This window comes from Podarcis melisellensis (assembly GCF_964234715.1).
Source record: "Podarcis melisellensis genome assembly, chromosome: 6".
In the NCBI taxonomy this organism is placed as follows: domain Eukaryota; kingdom Metazoa; phylum Chordata; class Lepidosauria; order Squamata; family Lacertidae; genus Podarcis; species Podarcis melisellensis.
In genome coordinates this window covers 43,207,627-43,233,078 of record NC_138538.1, presented here as the reverse complement: position 1 = coordinate 43,233,078, position 25,452 = coordinate 43,207,627, and the positions used below count along the sequence as shown (strand labels likewise).

Here is a 25,452-nt window from a genome sequence, read left to right as displayed (position 1 = left end):
CCCGTTGTTGATGGGGTAAAGCAGTCCTAAAAGAGTGTCCCTTGATAATTTAGAGTTTTACACCCTTGTTGTAAAGAAATGCCATAACAGCAATAGCTCCTCTTCCTTTCCAGGCCTGCAAGTGGGTTGTTCCATTTTCATTCCCTTACCATAAGTGTAGGAGGGAGGAGCCCAGTGGAGGCAGTGCACATGGACACCATGCTCCCCTCCTTCATTGAGAGTGGATGTCCTTACTTGTCCCATTTCCTCTCTGCCAGGTATTTTCTGGGTTGCAAGACAGAAATAAATCTGTTTATATACTGCTAGAATGGGACGCGGGTGGCGCTGTGGGTTAAACCACAGAGCCTAGGACTTGCCGATCAGAAGGTCGGCGGTTCAAATCCCCGTGACGGGGTGAGCTCCTGTTGTTTGGTCTCTGCTCCTGCCCACCTAGCAGTTCGAAAGCACGCCAATGTGCAGGTAGATAAATAGGTACCGCTCCGGCGGGAAGGTAAACCACGTTTCCGTGCACTGCTCTGGTTCGCCAGAAGCGGCTTAGTCATGCTGGCCACATGATCCGGAAGCTCCCTCGGCCAATAAAGTGAGATGAGCGCCGCAACCCCAGAGTTGGCCATGACTATACCTAATGGTCAGGGGTCCCTTTACCTTATACTGCAAGAAAGAAAACAGTTCACTAAATTCCAGCAAAAGTGTTAAGCATGTGCACTGTTCTCCTATTGCAAATGATGTGACTTAAAGTGCTTAACTTTGGCTGGGGTGTTTGTGTGTGCATGCGCGCTAGATAGGAATAAAACTGGATTGTATTTTTTTAAAAGCTGCAGCTCTTTTCTCACTTGTTATTTATAGCACAAACTATTTTGTTTCTTCACCTTTTGATCTCTCTTGTTCACTGTGTACTATTAACACCCTTAATTCTTATGAAACATTAGTCATTTAGTGCTAGGTGTTTTCCATTATATTGAACTTTCATAATAGTCTGCGGGCACTTATTTGTAAATCTGGGCTTGTTGCATGAGTGAATACTAACTGCTGTTATTCACCTTCGCGTTTTTGATGTTAGTGATTCAAAGATATTTAAAGTACGCCATAGACATGGTGGATTTGATAGCAGAATTACAGACGTTTCAGTTACTTGTGAGGAAATGGTTAATTCTAAATTAATTTCTTTGAAGCCTGCCTGGAAATATGTTAGGCCCCGTTTTGTGAGGAAGGCTGGCATCCTGCTCCCAAATCAGTTGTTTTGTTGCTGGTGTTCTGTGCCTCTGTCTGGATGACTGACCATGAATAATGATGTCAGAGAACTGAAATGTGTAATTTCACCATCCCCAGCATGAGATCTGTTGCTTCACAACGTATTGCTGTGCCTGTATTTTAATTCTGTAAGGTTTACAGGTTTTCGTCTATGCTCATCCTCTAAGCCTTCCTCAGCTGCTTTTGTTCATTGGTACAGAGTATCAGCAAGAGTTTGTTTCAGCAACTCCCACTTTCTTGGCAAGGGGGTGTACAAGGCTAATACAATCCTACTATATATTCGTTCTTTTCATTTCATTCTTTGTCTCAAACCTTTGCTCTCATAAAGTCTCCCCGTCTTTCATTCCAGTGTTTTGCACCGCTGAATTTTCCTCTGACTTTACCACCTTCATCTCGCCTACTTAACCCTATGGGACCTTCTGAAGACAACTGCATGTGTTGCTCTTTGAAATCTGTGCAGTGAAAAGTGCATACCTGGCATGTATGAGTGACAACATGTGTATGGGGAGGGGTTGCTCTGCCCAGTGGTGTCCCACTATACATGCTAATAGTAAAAAGACACATTGCCATATTTTGAGTTGCATGCTTGGCTGGATATGCCAATTAAACTCTGTATCCTAAAAAGGGGTGTATCAAAGTGAGAGGGTGATGTAAAAACAAAATCTGCTCTCCCTTCGATGTGAACAATTACAAGACTAATTATCTATGTTCTATTTAGATTTTTGTACTTTGGTTAAATGCATCAGCCTTTCAGCAAGTGCCATGGGAACATTTGAGTTTTGGCGTAGGGAATGATTTGAAACAAGACTGTGATTAGATGACCCTTTTATTTTCCTTTCTAAGCAAAGTGTAAGAGCCACAATATTAACCAGAATTGGTGTCTGTGAATAGGTAATTTAAACAAACTGAGGAAGGCTGCAATCATTTCAAGTGCTCTGTAAGTAAGTTTGTGCACCAATCATTGAGTCCCCCTAATGGTTCAGGTGGATTACTACAAGTAAATAAGCTGGGCTTGTGCAAGACACAAATAACTGTAGACAGCATCCCGGACACGTTGCAAATAGGGTCCTATTGAAGAGAATTGGGGAAGGGGATGTGGAGATATGCCAAGCTATAGCTGTCACTCTCGTTTAAAACTACATGCCCCATAGAAAATGCTATGCCTAAAATGGTTAGGGCAGGAGCCAGAAATCCAAATTTTTGGACTCTCTTTCTAGCCTTTAGAGAGGAAGTGAGGAATGATGTCCATTTCTACATCCTTTATTGATGTTGTGCACACATTAATTGCACCCTTTGCTAATTAGAAATAGATTGGTGCAGACTGAAAATCTCTACTAAAAAAAAAATCTTTACTTTCAAAAATAGCTTTAAAATCTTGTGTTTGCTTCAGTTTGCCATTTAGTCCCATATTTTTCTTTATTGTCTCTGGCAAAATTGAAGAAAATAATGTCACTATAAAAGAGGTATGGGAAGGAACAGAAATTCCAGCACTACGGCTTGTTCCAGTGAAAGCGCATATTATGTTGGTTGTCTCACAAAGAAAGCATTTCATTTTTTAAATGATGCTTTAATCCTTCTGGAGCAATTTGAGGTACTTAGGTAGTAGGAGCTGGGTGAGTGCAAAGTAAATAGGTGCCAAGAGGTATGGCAAGAGGTGCCTGCAAAGAGGCAGGTGTGAGGAGGATTTTGTTGGTATGGCGGCAGTGGCGGCGGCGCATGTAACAGGGAGATGCTGAATGGTTGGGGTAGAAGCTGGGGAGAGAAGCTGGGCCAGGGGCATAAAGCAAACATCATTAGAAAAGACAAAGATAAGAAGCAAACAGAGCAGCCAAGCCTGGCATTAAACAAATACTCTGTCAAAACACAAAAGCTGCATTTAAATCATGCAAGGAGGCCTCCCTGGAGCAGGAGACCACAGAAGTAAGGAAAGAGGAAATACACACTTGGCGACACCCTCCTGCCAGCCACTGGGATGGCCAAGAGACAGTGAATAATCCACATAAAGAGCTAGAAAGCTTAGCGTTTCTTTCTTCAGATGCTGCCAGAAGCACCTTTCATAGATTTTTCCTTCCTGGGAATTTTGTGTGAAGTTATTCCTAGACAGCTTATGAAAATGCAAGTGGGATTTTCAGGAAGAATCTGTGAACATCGCTGCCCATGTAGTGGCCTCATTTGATCTCCATTTCCTTTCCTGCCCTGTGCATATAAGCAAGTCAATGTCCTGTTGCCAGCTATGGATGGTTAGTGGTACCCATAAAACACTGAATGGGTGCTCAGCGAGCCTGAGTTTGGTTCTGTACCTCTTGGTGATCAGAAGAGCAAGCCTTGCTCTTAAATGATTTGGTTTTTAGCCTGTTTTTATTGTTCTGTGGTGCTTAATGTTTTGCTTTATAGTTTCTGCTAGCATTGTACACACACACACTTGCGCCAAGGTTCTGTTTGGATGAAGAACAGTTCAGAAAGTTTGTAAATAAAATAAATGATAGAAGCAGTCCACTGGGTAGGGATCAATGTCAAATGGGGAGACCCTTGCAACCAAAATCCATCACTGCCATATTTTGGGGCAGAATGGGGACGAGTTCCCAGTCTCATTATGGCCCTCATGAGCCACATGCAGATAACGTTCTCAGGCTTCATCATCTGGCCAATAGCAGCATGGCCACACTAATGAAACAGAGGTAGAATTTTTCCCAGCACAGGTTTGCAAAAGACGTACGTGCTCATCTGCTGATTTCAGCGCCGGAGGGTGTCTGCCTTCAAAGCGGTTTCAGTGGAGACCAAAGAGAAAAGGCCGTCATTTTGTAACAGAAGCAGATGTGGTGTTTCCAACAGTAACCAATCCCATACAGGATTTGCTGTACCAAAAACAAAACAGGAGGCCATAGCATTTTACAGGGAAAGCTTGACCTTATTCTCTTGATTTCTTCATTGGGACTGTCTTTAGAGACGGATTCACTTCCTGCCTGAGATTCCTTTTGTGGAACTCAGCGAGCCATTTAGGCATGCTTTGTCTCTCATGCACACACACACACTTGTGTGATTCCTGTCTGGGGTAAGCCCTGAGGCAGGTCTCTCCTCACAGATGATCAACCACAGAGTCACAGAGCTCATCTGCACCTCACACTGCAGCAGCATCAATGCCACAAAAAGAGAGAGGGTTATAAGGCACTTCAAATGTCATCGTAAAGGTGGTGCAGAAGAAGAAACGCTATTCAGTACTCTGTTCTGAGAGCAGCAAAGCAAATCCCCAAGCCATTTCATCAGGCTGCTATTCAATTCCCTGAAAGTGTTACCAAGTCCAAGCCATGATGCCGTGTGAAAACCCTCAAGCTCTTGCAAAGCTTATGCAGAGCTGCCACAAGCAAACAGTGCCATGTAGAAGGGCCCTTACCTTGATAATTGGCATAGTATTTACCTATTGGAAATGTGTGCCAACATGCCACAAGCATGGCAAGACTGAGCAAGATGCAGTGTTTGGGTTTTTACTGCTCGTAAGCATGCCTGATATGTGATGACCATTAACCTTATTGTTAGTTGATGTGGTCTTACTGAATGCAGGAAAGAAGTTTCCTCTGTTGCTGAACACTGTTTAGTGATAAGAGTATGCTAGTGATGAACACATTTTCAAGTGGTACATGGGCAACATCAAGCCCCATATAATTCTAGCCTGAACTGCTGTCAGTTATAACAAAAATGGAAATTGAGGCCTTTCTTCTCATGTCTGGAGAACAGGGGCACTAGGAAGGGACAAATGCATTGTCACAAATATTCAGGTGGGTAAATAATAGAAGGAAGTCGATGGGGAGGAGGAATGGGTAGGCTTGAAAGATACTGTAGCCAGTATGGGAAGAAAAAGTCTGATTCATTGAGTTTCCAAGAACTGTAACACTTTCGAAGGTGGGGTTTTTATTCCCCATCTCTCTCTTTTGCCTTGTTGTCTTGGCCAGCTCTTTTGTTTATACGGCCCCCGTTCGACCTTTTAAATTGCTGTTAATGTTTTAGCGTAACGAATTAGTCTCTCATCACGAATCAGGACTCGAAATAAAAAAAAAACCCTCCGAGGCCAACATCCTGAAATTGGGGTCATTCTCATTTGCAAGGCATAGAATCTGAGAACCTTAATGCAAGGAAATTTATTCAAAGGCAGAGCCCCGACGTGATTAGGCCCTTTGTAATTATAGCTCGGAGAGATTCCACTCCAGCCTCCTGCCTCCCTCATGGATTAGCAAGTGAGTCGGAAAAATACACAGGATTTAATTAGAGGCAAATTAAAATTGGTAATGAAATAGGGGCAGTAGCAAATGGCAGGGAGCTGGAAGGGGGGAAAGGGAGCTAGTATCTCTCGGGGCAACACTGCCTGTGTACGTGCATTTTCTTTATTTTACATTTAGAAATGTAAAGATGGGCAACACAGAATAAAGAGGAAGGATGGGCTGTGTGATGGGAGGGGGGAAGGCTGAGGATTTCCAAGTAGGAGCTGGCATTGGCAATTCATTTCCCAGCACGATATTTAGTTTCCCTCTCCCTCCCTTTTCTCTACATTTAGCCAATAATGAGCAATTACGTAGGCTGGTTTGTGGAAGCCCAGCAACCATTCTCAGTTCACTTCCGTGGGAGGTAAGAACAAGACACACAATCACAAAATGGCTCTTCCATCTGAGCTTTGTTAGCAAGTGTCCCAGAGAATGGAATGGTGTGGTCGCTGTCCTGCTGATCTCAGAATAACAGGACTGAAACATTTTTCATAGCATGCTCTGCTGGAATGTCACACAGTAGCCCTCTCCTTCTGCATTTCTGACCAAGCCTTTTCCCAGCTGGCATTTGTTGATCCCATCAATTGCCCTTGAAGGAGAGGGGCTCATCTTCCGCTCTCACTGCTGGTTTGTGCTGCTGAGGGTACCTCGATGCCAGCTGTGATGTTTCACAGGTATGCGAGCACATCCCTGCTGTGGTGAGGAGGTGGCTGGGACCAATCATGATTACGATGAGACGACGTGATAACTGATCAGGAGGTGGTGCTGACCCAGGCAACAATCTAGCTGAGTAATACGGCATAGGAGCATGTATAGTAGAGACAATACCCAAAATATCTAGCTATTACCATAAAGAGCAGATGGTTGTCTTCAGAAAATGGTAGACCGAAAGCATCATCCCCCATTACACAGAGAGACAGATTTTCAGGTTATCTGTAGCAGGTTGCTGACTAATCTGTAGGAGACTGGCTGCTAACAGAGGTATCAGCTGGAAGCGTTGCCAAGAGGGCTGTCTAGCAGAAGGTCTTCACGTGTTTCAACATCATTCTTTATCTTCTTTCTGTCCTCCCTGCAGAACGCCGTACGCCACAACCTGAGCCTACACAAGTGCTTCGTCCGAGTGGAGAATGTCAAGGGAGCCGTCTGGACTGTAGATGAACTTGAGTACCAAAAGAGAAGGCCACCAAAGATGACAGGGTGTGTCAGACAGCTTGCCAGGCAGCCTCCATGGAAAGAGGAGTGCTGCAGTTGAATATGAGAATGGCTGGGAGTATGCAAAGCTCATCTCATGGGGGAGGGGGGAGTACATAGGAGGGGAGCAGTGGGGCAGCAGCACATCTTCCAGCAACATGTTTCTCATCTGGGCTGCACACTCAGGGGCAGAATCATGAAAACAACCTGGCTGGTTAGGACCAAAGGTCCACCTGTGTCGTAAACTGTGCCCTGGCAGATGTTACTGAGAAATTTGCACACAAGGCTTGAAGGCAACAGCTGTCCTCTGAATTAGGCAGTATACCATGTCTGAACATACATCATTGCTAACACGTGTAGATAAATACCCAATGAATTTGAAGGGCGGAGGGGAGCTTTTTAAGCTAGTGACAACCACTGGTAAATCTTGTGGCTATGAGTTCTGTAAATGAATTAGTATTTTGTGAAGGAGTAAATATTCCTCTTCAAATGATTGGGATATAATCCCCATCTATTGTCCCTGAGGTAAGCTCAGAAGTGGCTGAGAGGCCCGAGTTATTATTTTCATTCCTGCAAGATTTCCCTATGAATTTATTCTTTTCAGAACCGTATTTTAGCTTTTGCTTCACTGATTAATATGTTTATTGCCTGTGCCAGTTTTCAGAACTGAACTTTAACATTGCACACTGCTCTATGATTATCACATCTCTCTCTGTGTGTGTTCACTACTGCAAAGATGTACATTTAGAAGTATGCAGTGCATTGGAAATATGGGTTCATGTTCTCTACCTGCAATGAGACAACAACCCTCTTGTCAGCAAACATTATGGATGAAGAGGCATTCCCTCTTTACTTTACAAAGGTTCATTTGAGGATGGGGCAGTTGTATGGAACTGTCACATAAACATCACTGGCTATTTCCAAAGGAATAATTTTGTGAAGAGGGATGTGAGACATGTAAAATGACATATTTTCACTTTAACCTTTTTATCAGTAAATATTATTGGGGTACCAATGATAGTCATCCCTTTAAATTTATACGAACAAAACTGCAATCCTGTACAAACTTACAGCATGTCTGATAGCTTGCCAGACAACATCCTTGGGAAGAGGAGTACAATCCTGTTCAGCAAGCTGTCAGACACAGTATAAGTTTGTATAGGATTTACATGTAGTAAGCTCCATTGAACACCAAGGAACATCTTGAGTAGACAACCATAGGATACTACTGCAAGCATCATAGCAGTATGTAGCAGTAGCATTGCATGCACATAGGAGCATATTTCCACAGCCAAAAACATTCACTTACCACTAGTGGAAGCTGCGCAGGCAACAAACAGGGCACCACTGGTGGTATTCCATTTGAGGTATTAGCTCTTGTAACCATAGAAAACCTGTTAGTGTATTTATGTACACAAACAAGAAATGGGGGAGAGAATAGATTAAAAGAAACCCCTATCCCTTCAGATTAAAAATATCTGACAACTGTTGCAATGTTTGTTCAAGACATGTCTAAAATGAAACAGCACAGTCTACAGCAGAGCCTAGGACACAGTTGATAGGGGTGGCTAACCTGTGCTCTTCCAAATGCTGTTTTCTTAACTCCCATCAGTCCTAGCTAGTATGGCCAATGGTCAGGGAAGATAAGATTATAGTCCTGTAACCTCTTGAGGATTACTGGTTAGTCACTCCTCATCTAAATATTTAGATTGTAGTAGATGGAGGGGGAATAACATGTTACCATCTTCCAGCCACAGTAGGGCATATTTTCAGACACTGAAGAAAGAACCACCATTATCATTTCCCCATAAGATGTAGTGATGGCCTCCAGCACAGATGGCTTTAAAGGAGGATTAGAGAAATTTATGGAGGATAAACCTGTCAGTGATTACTGGCCACGAGAACTATGTTCTACTCCACTTTTGAGGGCAGTATGCCTCTGAATGGCAGCTGCTAAGAATCACAAGCAAAGAAAACACTTTTGCACTCAGGTAGTGCTTGCAGGCATCCCATAGGCATCTGATTGGCTACTGTGAGAACAGGATGCTGTACTAGATCAGTCTTTGGTCTGATCCAGCGGGGCTCTTAGGTTCTTAACACTGGCAGCAACTATTGCAGCTGCTCTTCCCTAGTGAGTCTATTTTTGCATCTTGTGCTTAGATAAGAATGCTAACAGCTGCTTCTTTTGTTTACAGGAGTCCAACTTTAGTCAAAAACATGATTTCTGGCCTTAGTTATGGAGCACTTAATGCCAGCTACCAGGTATGACCCACCAATGAACAAGTTTTATAGGTAATATTACTCCCATTAGAGAGAGCCATCCCTTGTTGAGAGAGTGCTGTGTTCACAGTTCATGTCCAACAAAGCAAGCTCCCACTCCACTGGTTCCTCATAGCAATGTGAGTATAGAAATAAAATAAAATATAGAAATAAAATGCATATAAGATGGTTTTAGTTTTAGTTTTTCTGTTTCTCTTATCGCACGATAGCCAGTGCTCCTTTCCCACAAGATGTATTGGAGAACCAGACCAACCTAAGCAATCCCACTCTCCACAGTCATGTGAGAGCCCTCACTCCAAATGGGCCAAAAACCCACTTTACTGTTTGTTGCAGTAGCTCACTAATGTCCTCCTAGGCAATGTAAAGACCAATTGTTTTGGCAATAGTTGTAAGGAGTAAAGGATAGCAAATGGCAGAATATCGCAATAGCCTCGTTCTCCCTCTTCACAGCTGAGTGCCTTGCAGGCTGTTAAATGAAATTGTCCTTTCAGCCTCCCCTCTCAGTAGGTTGGTAGACTAGGGTGTTGAAGGTCTATGGATAGGGAGAGGGTCCAGATATGGAATAATTGTGCAGGTATCATTAGGATGATTACTGCTGAGGAACCAGTGACCTAGCACTATTTAACAAGTCCCCTAAATTAGACTTCAGAACTCTCTTAACCAATGAAGTGGGTACGCTGAGCTTCCTCAGCACACACAAAAAGCTCACCTTTCTGACATCTGAGTTTCATCCCCATGATTGTTGAAGGAATAAAACCAACACAGGAAAGTTTATTAATGAGATTTTACAAAAGTATTTTAGTTGCTTTTGTTGTTACTTTTGTTCCTTGATTCATTTCATGCTGTGAGATTTAAAAGTGGAACATACATTTCCATTTCTGTACACTGAGCTGTTGTGGAAGAAAACATAGCCAGATGCACTTTAAGTACTTGGGGAAAGTAATTTCTATTTCTCATTACCTATATAGAACTAGAGTTGTTTTGTAAACCTGTCATTTTTTAATTTATTTTTTGAGTATTCATTAACTGTATTCCCGCCCACAACACACCCACTAAATTGGTCTTTATTTAGGAAATGATATTGTGCTAGGCTATTTTTATTACTTGCATTTTGACTTTTTAGGCAGCCCTGGCTGAGAGCAACTTCCCTCTGCTGAACAGTCCCACCATGATCAACACAAGCTCCACTAGCGGCATGCTACATGTCGGCCATGATGATGTGAGCAGCACTGTGGAACAAGTCAACAGTAATGGCAGCAATAGCCCCAGGCTTTCACCACAGCAGTATAGGTAAGTTCAGACTTGCCTTTTTTTCCTGTAGGCTTCCTTCCAGGCAAAAATGAATTGGAGCTCTGGTAGCTCCTGCATTTTGGGCTCCCCTAGAAGTGCAATGACAGATACAGTAGTCTTTAAAATGCAGACATTGAGTTTTACCCTGCTGCTTGTGTCATTGGGGGGGGGGGGTAGCCCTGGGGTTCAAAACGGGCTTCTTGGGAATGCTAATGAATTTACACCAGATTTCCAGTTAAAGAATACTTCATTTTCACATCAGAACCCTCCTTCAACACACAGTGGTACAGTACCTTTTGGCAAGGTATAATGTCAGCATCACTGTTGGATAAGAGCCTGAGGGAATACTGCCTTACTCGGACGTAGTAAACCAGGCATAGGCAAACTCGGCCCTCCAGATGTTTTGGGACTACAACTCCCATCATCCCTGACCGCTGGTCCTGTTAGCTAGGGATGATGGGAGTTGTAGTCCCAAAACATTTGGAGGGCCGAGTTTGCCTATGCCTGTAGTAAACTACAGTGGTACCTCCGGTTGCGGACGGGATCCGTTCCAGAGGTCCGGCCAGATCCCAAGGTTTTCACAACTGGAAAGACCACTTCTGTGCACGCATGTGTGGTGGAAGAGTGCTGCAAAAAGCCGGAAATATACTTCCGGGTTTGCTGCTTACATATCCCGAAGTTTACATAACTGGAGGGATACGTAAGCGGAGGTACAACCGTATCTAGAATGGGTGGGTGGGTATAGGAGCCACACATTCAATGTCCAAATGTCAAATCATTGATTGTAATGACAAGAGCTTTCAGACCCTGTAATCATCCTCTGAGGTCCTTCTTCATGTGCCTCCCCCATGAGAGGTCTGGAGGGTGGCAACACAAGAATGGGCATTTTCTGCAGTGGCTTCCCATTTGTGGAATGCACTCCCCAGGTAGGCTCGCCTGGCGCCTTCATTACCTATCTTGAGGTGCCAGGTGGAAACGTTTCTCTATAACCAGGCCTTTTAAATGTGTTTGTGGGAGGAGGGTTATTGATTTGTTTTTATTACGCATTTTGTGTTTCTATGTTGTAAACCACTCTATGATATTTAGATGAATATTCAAATAATAAATAAATAATCAGCATTAAAATTCATCTGGGGAAACATTAACATCAAGTTAATCTGGAGATTGCAATGAGTATAGACATTATAATTGCCATAAAATGCCCCCAGCCCATGTAATTGATCCAAATGCTGCGAAGATTTCTGTCCCAAGGGAAACATGTTTAGACTTGAATATTTGGGATCTTGAAAAAGTCAGGACTAATGTCCTTTCAGCCAAATGTTCAGTTTCTGCCCTGCTTCTTTTGCTAGTAATCTCCTGAATGATCTTATTTTCCCTAGTAAAATTTTGTTCTAATTCTGCTTGGTTTCTCCAACTGTCCATTCTGCAGCCACCAAGTCCATGTGAAGGAAGAACCAACTGAGACAGAAGATGACAGCAGACCTGTTTCTCTCATGGCAACAACCAATCAGAATGTGACAATTCCTGATGACAGAGACATGGAGGAGGAGCTGCCAGTGGAAGACTTGTCTTAAGGGCCCTCCCTCCTCACCTAGGCCCAGCATTTCCCCAGAGACAAAGCAATGGCTCCCACCTCCTCAAGGTGACCTTCAGCGTTATCTTGTTTAAGGCACTTCTGCAAAGCAAAAGGGTTTCCTTGGGTCTACCCATTGCTGAAGGCACACACTTCTTTCCCTTCCTTACATCCCAGTGACTCTTAACAGACATTCACAGAGGGGGATGTGCAAAGAAACAAAAACCAGAGTTGAGCTTTTTCTTTAACTTTTTTATTATTTTATAACTGATAAACGAGGATGGTAGGTTGGTTCTGTCCGAAGACTTCTTTGTTGCCTTCCCCTGCTCCATCACCCCATTCTCATGGGGATAAAAAGAAGGTGTCTCGTATTGTCTGCTCTGTGTTTTGTCATTTTCAGCTCATATGCCATATTGTTTCCACAAATCAAGATTTTGGAAGCATCCAGTCCAGCAGGGGGCAGCATCCAAGCCATGGGCTTCTGTGAATGTCCCCCACTTTCCCATGGAAAGCATTTCCAGTAACCTGCCAGTTTATCCCACTGAGAACTTTGCACTAGGAGGAATGTTTTTTCACGCGCACACACTTAGCATATATGCATACACAACTCACACACACCCTAGCACCATTTCAACGTACTGGAACAGCAGTTTGAAACTAGAACCCTACAGTGGCCCTGGTGTTGTCCCAGCTTCTGCTCATTTCCTGAATGAGAGAGAAATGGAAAAAACCGAGCTGGGTATAAGGAATACACTGTAGGTCAACAAACAGCCAAAGGGTCTCTCACTGCCACACATAAAACCACTCGGTTATTCTTTCTCCAACCTGTGTTTGTGCCCCTGCAAGTTCAAGAAGTAGCCTTCTTTTACCAGTCATGCTTGACAGCCAGACTTCAGTCCACAAAGCTTTATTCACCACAAAACCCAGGGACGAATATCCATTCCGCGCCATCACATACTGTGAAAATTTTACCGGAAGCCAACAGCCAGGTGATTGGACAGCAAGCTGCTGGGGCCCAGCATGAGACTGAATTCAGGGAAAGACTTTAACTTCTGCAAGACAAACCTTTTGCTTGCTGCTCCCAGCTTCCATTCTGTCCCTTCCGTTTTCACCCATGCTGGGATAAGGCCAGAAAGCATGACTCTTGGTTGCTCATGTGGGAGTGAAGAGGTGGGTAAATGGGAAGGCCAAGTATATGCGAGTGGAGCTGACTTAGCAAAGCCAGCAAAATCTGAAGCACTTGTGGGGGGAGGGGGAAGTGGGGACAGGCCAATGTATGTGGCTGTAGAAAACCAAGAGCCGGTTGACCATGCAAAACTCAAAGCAATATAAATGTAAGGTCAACAAACTTTTTCCTTTGTGACCAAACACAGCAACGCTATGATGAAGCACTCATTTCCTTCTAGACATTAGCTTGTCTAGTGGAAATATATCCAACCACACAATTGGTATGCTAGCAATTAGTTCCTAGATGCCAACTATTTTGGAGGGGGAACAAAAGTTTCCAAAACCTTACAGTAGGATCTAGTACATCTTTCAGGTGAACAAACAGTGTTAACCAAAAACCCTTCCCACAGCCTTTTTATTTTATGTTAACTCATTGTCTGATGCCTCAAATTAGAATTTCAGGACGGAGAGGCAAGAGGATATTCCAGGAGCTCTTCCCGGCAGAAAAAATAATGGTTTCCAAAGGCTCCTCTCCCTCTACTTCCATGAGAGGGCAACTGAAAAGCTCCCTCTTGGTGACCAAAAAATTGTCTTGGCCATTGTGGGAAAAGGGATGCAGTGGGTCAAAGAAGTTGGATACTGGGCTTTTGAGGACTCTCTTTCTAAAGCAAGCTCATGTGTGTCCACTCTCCAGTAAATCTGTGTAACCTAGGGCTTATCCACACTTCCTTTTCCCCTGTGATTTCCAGTAATGGGTCCAAGAGGTTCTTATTTTTTGTCCCACTGCTTCCTTCACTAGGAAAACCGGTTTACTGCTGAATTGGAATAAACATTTATCTACAGAAAATCCAATAGATGGGGTTTACCGATTCAGCAGTAAACGGCAGGTTTTCCCGGGAAAAGCAGTGGAACCCATTCCTATTTTGTGCCTAGAAATCATGGGACAAACGCAAGTGTGGATGACCCCCACATTAAGGGTTTAATCAAGATACAGGAGTTTCATTGTCACCTTTTGGGGAAACAAGCTGGTACTTGGCCACACCTGGATGATTCCCAAACCAGCAAGAAATTGTGTTCTGTATGCAACCCTTTATGTTAGAAGAGTAAGCTGCCATAGCCATGCTTCAACACTGAAGTTCAGCGTAGATTAGCTTGCTGGATGCCTTCCCCAGCCCAAGGCCCCCAAAGACATTGGAGCAAAATAGTCATGATTAACTTGTCTTAGGATTCCTTTGCACCATTCTGTTTCATTATTAGGTAATTTCCCCCCCTATTGTTCAAAGCACCATCTGATAAAGTGAGGGGTAATACCGTCTGGGTAAGGAAGAGAGCTAACCTACTCAAAATGTTGTCTCTTTAGCCTGTATGCACCATTGCTCCATTTATCTCCAGCACAGTACATTTTAATGGTGTTAAAATTCTTCCTTAAAGTCTCCTTTCACCAGCTGGCAGACCATGATAACAATCCCTCCTTCTTCTTTTCCTTAATTCCCAAGCTTAGCTTAAAAGGTTACAGTAAATCAGCTGGCACTTCTTGTGCCTTTTTGCCTCCACTCTACCTCTTCTTAAGTGTACAGAACGACACATTAGTTCTATACAACCCCAAACTTACGTTTGTAGGTGAATGGTGATTGGGATCAGACCTCTTAACCAAGATCAAGTTCTCTCTCTCTCTCTCTCTCTCAAAAAAAGTGCTCTCTGATTAGTCTCTGCAACAGCTCTAAAACCACCTAGCAGAATCATTTGAGTCTGTTTGCTCAATTTTGCCAGTGGAATTACCTCCTAGAATGATCTCTGGTGGGTTACACTAGAACAATATATCTTTTTATTAAATTCTGGAACACCATGCACTATGATCTCTAGTCACCTTCTTGGCCAGTCTCCCCACCCCCTTGTGTTATTTTTTCTAAATAAGTTTGCTGGTGGAAGGGAAGCCTGCTCCTCAAGTCACAAAGAACAGAGATTGATGTTACCCCATGTAAGCCTTACCTAAGCGATTGTATTTGTCCATGTATGTAACACTCAATACTTCCTCTCTAACACTTTCCTTCTGAAACTTCATATTGAGTAGTGCGCTTAAGTGACCCAGATTTGTATCACACCTAGACAAAAATGAAAAGCAGTAAAGATATATAAAAAGCTTCCCACCCTTCCTTCCTTCTTTCTTTCCTTCCTTCCTTCCTGAATCATGGCTGCAAGAATAAAGAGATGCCACAGTCCTCACTCAGAAAACCACCAATGCTTGGTTCCTGGAGTCTACACTACAGGGCTCCACTGAGCATGAATTCCCCCTACTCAGCTTCCTGACTTCTCCAACCGGCAGAGCAAAATTGGAGTTTATTATCTAGATTAATTGAGGGTAGTTGCTCTGGTTTGATGGGAAGTGGACTGTATACCTATTGGAAGAAAGAGGGGCCATCTTTAAGCTGCAGTAAGCTGGAGGTGATCTTGCTTAAGGGATGTGAATCAAATTTAAGAAGCTTTAAATAACCTTCCTAGAGAAACTATCCATTGCCAGTGAGTGGCTGGCTTGGCAAAGCCTGCAAATACAGTCAAGACGGACTGCAAGAGCTGAAAATACCTCAGAACCTTTTGACTGTCTATCCATCCCTCAGGCCCAGCTCAACTCCAGAAGCAGCTTGAGGAAAATGTTCCCATCCTTAGTTTGAGCAGAAACACACCACACCTCACTTCCTCCTGAGGGACCATATCTCAATGCCTCCCTAGTGCCCTCTTCAGAATGCTTTACAATTGGCTTAACCGTTGACCAAAGACCTTTCTTAGACAAGAAGCATAAACCAAAACACTTTTTGTTTTAATTTTTGTTTGGTGCTTTTATTCTGACTTATCCCAACTGGCATAGGCCAAAAAGAAATTCACAAAGATCCTGCACCCCTTTAGCCCTTTTGTCACTTTCTTTTGATTTTAAGTTATTATTTAAACCAAAGTTTACAGGTGCTGTTTTGTACACTTCTAATGAAGGTAGACCAGAATCATGGATTGCTGCTTTATGTTAGTCATTTGCTTTAATAAGGGTACGCCGTTGAGCCTAGAGAGGGTTTGCATTCCATGGGTCTCTCTTGAACCTGCTTCTGTCTCACTCCCCTTTTCAGATCATAGCTTCCTTCAATTCAGCTGTTATCAGAGGTGGTTTGTGCAGTTTGGGATTCTTCACTTTGTTTTCAGTAGTCGTTCTTTCCAAAGTTTTGTTGTCCTAACCCCTTTCCTCATCATCCAAAATGATTGGGAGCCTTGTCAGATCTTGAAGGCATTGTCTGAGTAGCACGTGTTTTGAAAAGCTCACAGCAGATTCATTGTAGCCACTCAAGGTATTGAGTCAACAGATTCACATAGTGTGAGATGGCAGAATTTTGGGCCGCATGATTTCAGACTGCAGGGGTGGGGCTGTTGTGGCCATCTTTGTAATGCTCCCATACATTGAAAATGTTTTGTGTTTTTTTAACTCCCTGCATGTAGGAAATTGCATGTAGGAAATGTGACTAAACACATAGGGAGGGATTCATCTAACAAACTCCATCAGCTTGTGCAACAGGGCTTCCTGCCTCTCCCCATGCCTCTAAAACTGGGTTGGGAGAATCCCAGAATAGTGCATCATTCCATCTGTCAAGAACATCTACAACAGCGCAGCATTGAATTATACCCTCTGTCTTCTCTCTGATGTACTAGTTTAATATAAACTGGATGATTATTTTTACATGACAGAGGGTTTGCTTAAGATTCCTGTAGTCTGAAATGATTCCTTCTGGAATTCTGCCACCTTATTCTATTTAATGTGTAGATCAACTTTGCAATAAGATATTTATTGGATCTTTGTCTTACTCCATCATGATCCATGTACTACTGTAGTATGTCAGATTGCTTTGAAAACAACTCTGGAGCTGAGTGGTTATACCCCAGTGTTGTTTATCTTACCCCTTGGTATTCTTTCCCCATCAATTCCTACCAAGTTCCATCAATTTGAACTCTTCAAAGATGCTACTTTTCTGCCTCACTGACCTCAGTCTGTTTTTCTCCTACCTGGTACAATAACTTGTGTTAGGCACCTGCAGCTGGTCCTGGGGTGCCCAGTATATGCGTTCTGCCAGTATTACAGTGGTGTTACCTGGTGCTGTACTGCCAATATCTGAACTGTAACTATCCTCACTTGCGGGAAGAGGTTCTCTTTAGAAATATAACTGTCTCTGTTTAAATCTGAACCCGTGCCTCACTGTTTGGGTTTGTTCAAGTTGACTCACTTATTGGAGGGGCCCAAGAAACGGGAGCATGATGGTCATAGTTAATATATTAAATGCCCATTATCTCAAACCAACTGGAGGCAAGGAATGGAGCAACTAAGGCTGAACTTGTTGCTGCAGTGCTGGGCATACGGCAACCAGTTTATACTTATGGTAGAATCAAATGGTAAAACTTCCTGGACTGCAATGCTTTGGGCCACAGGTGGAGGCAAAGGTGGTTGTTTGCCCTGTGCAGTATTTTCCCCTCCATTATAAAGCCAAACAAGAGCCACCACCCACCCACATCCTCATGGTGCAGTCCAGGAAAAGCTTAACCATGATTCTGATGAATATAAAAACTGGCCCCAAGTTCTGGACCTGGAGCAGCAATAACAACCTCAGTGGCTTGCACTGTCATAGAGAATCTAGTCTTGATTAACTTGGTGGGGCACTGCCCACTCATACCGCATAATCCATACCTGATTGGGCACTTACTATGACTCCAGTGAAAGTAGGCAGGAGCCTTTGCTATCTTATAGGTACAGAGGATGCAAGCTTTCTAGAGACCCTGGCATGCATGTACATAATTTGTAAAACAATTTGGTTTTTGACCTAGAACGGAGCGTCTCCAGTCTGTAATGTGCTGCTAGCCATTTCTGCCAGTTATAGCTCCTCCCTGCCTAGATGTGACAATATTAATGTGTGCATCCCACAGGGTAACTTTGGATCTTAATTCTCGCTGCAGCAATAAATCTGTGTCTGGAGTTGCACCACTTCAGAATGCAGGTAGGACAGGAGATCATGAGAATGCAGCATTTCCATGCACATAGAAAACTAGTTGTTGGAAAGAAAGGTTCTCCTTGACATCTGGTTGTCTATATGGGCAGATCCCTCCCCCCCCCCCCAATGAAGGAGCATTCAGACACATGAAGTAGTCTATCTCAGACACAGATTCCTTTATCCCTGTGAGAACTATACTATATTACTACTAATTATGGAAGGAATTTGTGTGTGTTTATCTGTGTTATTATCTTATTTAGTTTCTCAAACAGTGATTCCTACCCCTCCAAATGCCAGAAGGGCACTCCCCACCCCCTGCTATGTTGCAACCCACTAGCTTTAAAACATTGGATGTGCTGTCCAAACATCACTGCTTTGTATGTTACAACCAGGATTTTGCATCAGAATTGTCAGTGTGCGGGGTGTATGCATATTGGTCACTAGGCAAGTGGCATAGTTTTAAATCTCTTTGGATTTTCAAATCCACCCCTGGTCCTGAAGGGAGCCAGTGTACATGTGAGCTGGATAATTAAAGAGGAGGTTTGGGGTGTCAGGGGTATCATTCTCTCAGTCCTCCAAACTTCTGTGCCCTGCAATTGTTTCCATTTCCATGGCTCAAGTCAAAACCATCCTCTCTTGGCTTGGTTCATTTTTTCTTGTGTTTCTGACTTCCCCAGCAAAAGCTATTTGAACCAGGATATTAATTTCACATTGATTGCTTCTAATTTTCAGTGGTAACGCACTGTCCCAATGAAAGAAATGTACCACAAAACTAGAGTGGTTCTGATGTTTGGTTGCTTTAAGATTCTGCCTCATCTTTTATACACATAAAGGAGTGCCAATATAATATAGTTTCCACATGACTCATGGGCTTGCCTGTGTATAAAGCTGAAAAGATTATTACTTGCAAAACAGCAAGTCCTAAATTCATTCATATCAATAACAGGATTCCCACTAACTTTACTGGGCAACTGATCAGGATCTGCCCTACCCCTGCTCTTTCTAGACACAACTTTAAGAATCTTTACAGGTGCTTGATTAATAACAGGACACTGAAGAAAGACTATAGTTCAGTATCACCGAATCCATGCTGTTCGCTACAGCTATTCAATTTGTGGTCTGTTTGCCCTCCAACAGCTTGAAGTGTGAAACTTGCTCCTATTTTTTGAACTGCTTGATTGAACTGCTATGGCTTCAGTTGGCATAATTTTCTTTTGATGCTGCCTTTCATTTAAATCTGACTCAAGCTACCTGACCAGGATCCTTTCTTATGCCCAGGTCATGGCTTTGAGTGTCTTCTTATTGTGTTTTCCTGGGTTACAGGGGGATTTCCTCATTCCTCTAATGTTTACCTTTCTGTGAGAATTTCTTTGAAAAGGGTTTCAGCCTGGCAACACCAGCTCTTTAGAAGTGATGGACAACAATGAGCATAGTTGTTAGGATGTGAGCAACTGCTTGGCAAATGGTTAGATCTGCTCAGCCCTTGTTATTGAAGCCAGTGTGTTTCGTTACACTGGTGTAAATTCAGAAAAAGTTAATGGTCAAGCATTCCTAGAGAAAGAGCAAATCCAAATACTGTTGAGATATTGTTTGTCTTAGATTAATATAAATGTGTTTAGAATAAGCTTGGGAAATCCATATTGTTCCTTCTGGTCTTCCCAGCAAAATCAAAAGTAATGATGACTGACTGAATTCTCTGCCCAGAATTGTATAAAATGTATTCCAGTGCTGCGATTTCATCTGTAAGGTGTTCTTTCTATTCCGCTGTTGCAAAAAGTGGAGGCTCTTTATACAGACTGGGAAAGGGCCTCTAGTCGATAGTTTTCTGGCTGCAGGTTAAACATCTGATTTTTTATTTTTATTTTTTTGTCTTCTGCTCAAAATTGAATAATTCCTGTAATGCCATATTAAAAACATCAGCACCCATATGTAAATGCAATATATGTACCAACAGAAAATGAATCTATGGGATCTTCTCTTAATAGTTAAGGCATCCATGCAATTTCTCTCACCTCATCAAATGTGCCCATTTACTGTTGTTCCATAAGTCATTTTGGAAGAATAGTTTACCACAGAGTTTCTTTTTGTGGCTTTAAGCTCTTGTAACTTTGTTCAGTGTCCTTTATTCCTCATCCTCCATTCATGAAAAGTAAGTATGGCTGGCATGAGACTTGGAGGGTTCTCTTCTCTTAAGCTGGAAATATCTTGGCACTTAACTTTCCCCAAGTTTAACTGCATTAGGTACATCTGTTTTTTGCACAAATAACTTTTCACAAAACTCTGTTTCATTCAAACTACGTATAGTACTTGTGTGTTTTTATGGTTTTTGTTGTTACCTCAAAATGGCTTTTAAAGGGGTAGTGTGGGAAAGACCAAACCCAACTTGTGGCAGGATAGTATCTGTATATATTGATATATATGCTGGTTAAAAACCTACTAAAATTAGTTTATTGTTGTCTATTTAACTATCCTGTGATGAAACTAATGCAGGGAATATTTTAGGAAGGTTTTTTCCCCCTTATTCTGGAATTTAGGAAGCCATTCTTGTATCTCTCTTTGACTTTACTTGGATGCTGTTCCAGTTCTTTATGCTGTCTTTGGTTTGTTTTCTTTCTGAAAATTAGGTTGTAGAAATGGTGAGGGTGGGAAGAGAGAACCCGTTGCTTAAAAGAAATTGGGATACTGATGTAATCATTTCCCTTTCCTTCTCACTTCCTCAAAGTTGGGAGAAGTAAGAACAGAAGCAAAACACATTTTATTAAACCAAAGGTGTGTGTGTTTCAGTTTTGTATGTTTACATAATCTTTAATAGGTATATTTCAAGGGGAGAGATACAAAAATCCCACTCAGAAAAACCCACAAGAGCCTGTTCTGTTTATCCATTCTGTAGATTTTCAAGTGTTCGACTCCACATAAATGTGGCCACTCTGCATAATTTGCAGAGGTTTTGTTTTAGTTTTTTCCTTCTTCAAATTTAGACTATTCCAAAGTGCTGAAGGATTTGTCAAATGGGAGTCTTCTTATTGCTCATTGCAATGGGGCTGTTCTTCTGTAGGAATGAAATACTGGTGCCCCATTGGCCTGTTGTTCACTTTAACCGTTTGCTATTCGGAGCAGCTTTCCTGTTAACCTTCCCAAAGAGTTGAGGCTCAGCTTCTCTGAGCTTTTCACCACTTGGCATTCTTGTCTTCCAAATCTCTCACTGAATCTCAGGTGGCAGAAAAATCACCCAGGAAACAATGACTAGTGACTTTCAAACCGTATCAGCTTAGCAGTTTGGCATGAGCCAAGGGGTCACTGATCTCATTGAATGGAAATGGGGAGGTTAACATGTCTCCTGAAATGACCTGATTTGCTAATTTGTAATATTTAATTTTGCCTCCAGGGGCTCCTCCTTCTTAGATCTTCTCTATTGCAAGTGGATCTGTTCTCCCTCATCCTAGTACCCAACATACAGTGGGAGGGTAGGGGACTGTGGCATGTCAGCACTCTGTTGTCTTTTCCTTCTCCTGGTACCCAGGAAGGTGCAAGAAAGGGGCAAGACATGCAGTGACCTTTAATATTGTGGGTTTTTCCTTCCTCACATTTGTTGGTTTGATGTGATCATCCTTTTAGCAGGTGGCAAGTCAGTGTGAAGGGAAAGGTTACTGGGGAGGGGGAAGGATGTCTGTAAACCTTTGATCCATCCTCCTCCTACTGCATCACACTGCCATATTTCCACCCTGTATAAAGGAAATAGCATTGCTGTGTATTTGTACTCTGGACTTCTGTGTGTCTGCTCTGGCAGACGGTAAACCCTTGTACAGTAGATCTAGCTGCATGTAATCTGTATGACAATGGCATTATAAAATGCAATAAAATTAAATTACCTATGAGGTGGTTGTGACTCTTTAAAAATGTACCCTTCTCTAGCTCCTCTAAAATGGAACATTATCCATTTTCCATGTAGCACTTTTGTTTGCTTTTCCTTACCCTACTGAATATATTCTCACCTTCGTTTGGCAGTTTAACACTCCCGTGCGCATTAGCAACAGGGAACCACTTTCCCCCATATGTTGTGCTTCCATTCAGCCCTGTTCTGCAACCTCAGGTCTACTTAACTGACCCTGTGTCCTCAATCTGTTCTTCTGGAAAATGTGCATAAAGAAAAATAACAACATTTAGCACGAGCCCCCTTGTCATTGGTAATATAGCAACTGCTTTGCCCTGAGATCACAAATTGAAATATTAATAGATGCAGATCTTTTAAGAGGTTAAATGAATTATGCTTTCTGACTGCTTTTTGTTTCATTGCACCATTTGAATCTGACATCCCTAATTATTTACAGTTCTGGCTGGTCTTTTCCTCAAAGTGTCTCTCCAATCAGCATCTTAAAGCTGGTATCTCTCTGCTGGATGGAAAATTAACCCCCATGCCTAGAGCTCCAAACTACTTAAGGCCAGCCTGACTTTTATGGTGCAAACAAACAATAGTTCTAAGACCACCTACCAGCACCTCATATCCTGGAACATCTGCACACCTCATGGTCCCACCTCCTGTCTCACCTGCCCTGGTGGCTTGTCAAGGCTTGCATTAATTCCTACCTCCCTGCCCCCAGGGGATACAAGCTTCGTCTCTGCCACATCCTGCCATTTTTCTGTGCTGCATAAAGATAGTAATATTGACGTATTCTAATCTTTATTCCTCTTATGTTTGTATTGGTAACTTCCTTCACCGTGTTATGCTCTCCACTGCCCCAGAAGTGAGAACTCATCAGGCTCCTGTATTAAGTGCAGGATTGAAGGGTTCAATGTCCATGCAATGTTTGTTTATAAATACATAAGCAGAGCATAGTGGAGGCAGACAGCCTTCAACAAAAACACTTCTCCTGCACCAGATGCCTCCAAGCCATGGCATGGATTCCTTCAACCCCTAAGATGCTTCTGATCCAGCTAAAAACTCTCGACTTTGTAGCAGTTTCTCTGCCATTCCTAATGCCTGAGGGATATTTCCTTTCAAAGGACTGAAATTTCAGGCCTCAAGAAGTTTTGGCCCTCAGCTATGGCCTAGAAGAAAAGTCTAGAAGAGAAATGGCCAGGTTAAGAAAAATTAAGAATTTAGAAAGTGGTTAGACAGACAGACAGACAGACAGACAGACAGACTGAGAGGAAACAAGCTAGTGGGTTCTTTCACTAATAACACAAGATATGTTTACTTTAACTTAATGGCTCCTCTCAGTCCCTAAACATAGGCTGCAATCCAAAAGCCCCTTTGCACCATGCTGTGTGTGTGTGTGTGGATTGGGTAGGTGTGTCCTTCCATCCAGCCCTGGTGGTCTCAGCCTATAGAGTGATGCCAGTGTCCCTGTTGGTGCAGAGTTCCCTGTTCCACCCCCTGTGTAAGCGAGCAGACCTACTGCTAGCGGGATCCCTGGCAGAGGTGGCCAGCAAAAAGCTCCAACGCAGGGGGGATTGGGGCAGGAGCTGAGATACTTTGGGCTTGATTGCTGCTCCGAGTCCAGGCTGGCGCAATGATTTCCCTGCTCCCACCACCAGCTAACCTGGCTGGAATGAGCAAGAGGGCTGTGGGTCTGGTTCGGCTGCTCCATTACACCCCACTGCTGCTTTGCTGGGGTTCGGGTTCTGTTTGCCAATGAACAAGAAAAATGGATATCACAGATACAGGTGGGGCAAAGATACCCAAAAGTGCATGTGCCTCCAGAGAGAAAACTAGATTAACTACTTCATCAATTTTGCTCAGGGCCGGCCCTTGACATTTGGGCACCTGAAGTGAACCACAAAATGGCGCCCTCCCTACTACATCAGGTGCAACAGAGGAGGAATCCAATCAGCCTTGCCCAATGGCTGAAGTGAGAATCAAAGGCCGTCACACGGGAAAGGGTCCCACTCTTGCTGGATAGGTGCAGAGTCCAAGGGGCCATTTCCTCTCCAGGGGTTGGAGGAAACCAGCAGTGCCTCCTATTTGCCAAGAGGCTGCTGTACATGCAGCATTTGGGCAGCAGGGGGGGCTGCTAAAGAGGCAGATCCAGCCTCCAAGGAGCATGCCGCAGCTGTTGCCACCCCCACAGCAACAGTGGGTGATGAGTTCCATGGGGGCCAGATCTGCTGCCCCAGTGGATCCTGCCGCCCAAGGCAGTTGTCTCACCTGATCTCATGGGTGGGCCTGCCCTGACTTTTCTCTTTCTGCCAAAAGCTAAAATTTATGTTCTCCCACAGTTAGGAACTATTTGAATGGTGGCATTTTATGCTGCATCAAATGCACATCTTCTTGAAAGCAAATATTCCATGTGCCCTTCATTGTTTTGCTGTACGGAAAAACAGCCCAGCTCTAACTGCACAATAAGATAGACACGAAAAGGGCAAATATTATTTTAAAAAATAAAAATAGGACAACAGCAGCAAAATGCATACATCTGTCTTGTATACAGATTTAGAAGGTGGCCTGTAGCTCCATGCTGGAGCATGTGGTTCCAAGTTCAGTCCCTGCTCCTTCCAGCTAAGAGGATCAGGCAAGAGATGGGGGATACATCTCTGGAGAACTGCTGCCAGTCAGGAGACAATACTAGGCTAGGTGGACAAATAACCTGACATAATGTAAGGCACGTTCCTATGTGAATTACTTTAGCATATGACACTAAATCTTGCCCCCTTTCAAAAGGATAATGGTAGTATATTTGGTAGCCAAGCTTGTGCACTTTCTCCACTAATACGGTAATCCAATGAGCCTTCCTGCGGGACGCAGGTGGCGCTGTGGGTTAAAGCCTCAGCACCTAGGACTTGCCGATCGAAAGGTCGGCGGTTCGAATCCCTGCGGCGGGGTGCGCTCCTGCTGCTCGGTCCCAGCGCCTGCCAACCTAGCAGTTCGAAAGCACCTCCGGGTGCAAGTAGATAAATAGGGACCGCTTACCAGCGGGAAGGTAAACGGCGTTTCCGTGTGCAGCTCTGGCTCGCCAGATGCAGCTTTGTCACGCTGGCCACGTGACCCGGAAGTGTCTCCGGACAGCGCTGGCCCCTGGCCTCTTGAGTGAGATGGGCGCACAACCCCAGAGTCTGTCAAGACTGGCCCGTACAGGCAGGGGTACCTTTACCTTTACCTTAATGAGCCTTCCCATACTGGTGGCCAGCTTCAGTCAATATAATATAAATTTAGCAGTCTGAATACTAAGCACTCCCAGAAGAAAAGTGCAAGAAGAAAAGCACACTGAAGCTAAAACACAGCAACAAAATCCCCTGCATCAGTCAGGCATGAAAGGAGTAAATTCATGCACTAGTAATGTTCTCTTCCACACCACACATACTACCTGAAGGACACAGCACTCCTGGATACGAGATTCTCCAAAGCACAATAGCCACGAGTATCTGGGATCCCTGTATGCTTGTATTTGAGCCCCTGTGCATACGTGCACACGCACAACGAAACAACAACAAAAAA

General features: G+C 43.4%; 1 protein-coding gene across 4 annotated transcripts in view; it reads left to right on the top strand.

Annotated features, from left to right (window-relative positions):
• The window catches only part of FOXP4 (forkhead box P4), a 152,837-nt gene extending 130,942 nt beyond the window's left edge, over nucleotides 1-21,895 (top strand). For all 4 annotated transcript variants that reach the window (XM_081915576.1, XM_081915577.1, XM_081915574.1 and 1 more), the window contains exons 14-17: nucleotides 6,580-6,701; nucleotides 8,891-8,957; nucleotides 10,099-10,265; nucleotides 11,695-21,895. In XM_081915576.1, the coding sequence (XP_081771702.1) occupies nucleotides 6,580-6,701; nucleotides 8,891-8,957; nucleotides 10,099-10,265; nucleotides 11,695-11,839 (501 nt within the window). In that variant the 3' untranslated portion in view covers nucleotides 11,840-21,895. The remainder of the gene's footprint in view (nucleotides 1-6,579; nucleotides 6,702-8,890; nucleotides 8,958-10,098; nucleotides 10,266-11,694) is intronic.
• The last annotated feature ends 3,557 nt before the right edge of the window (nucleotides 21,896-25,452 follow it).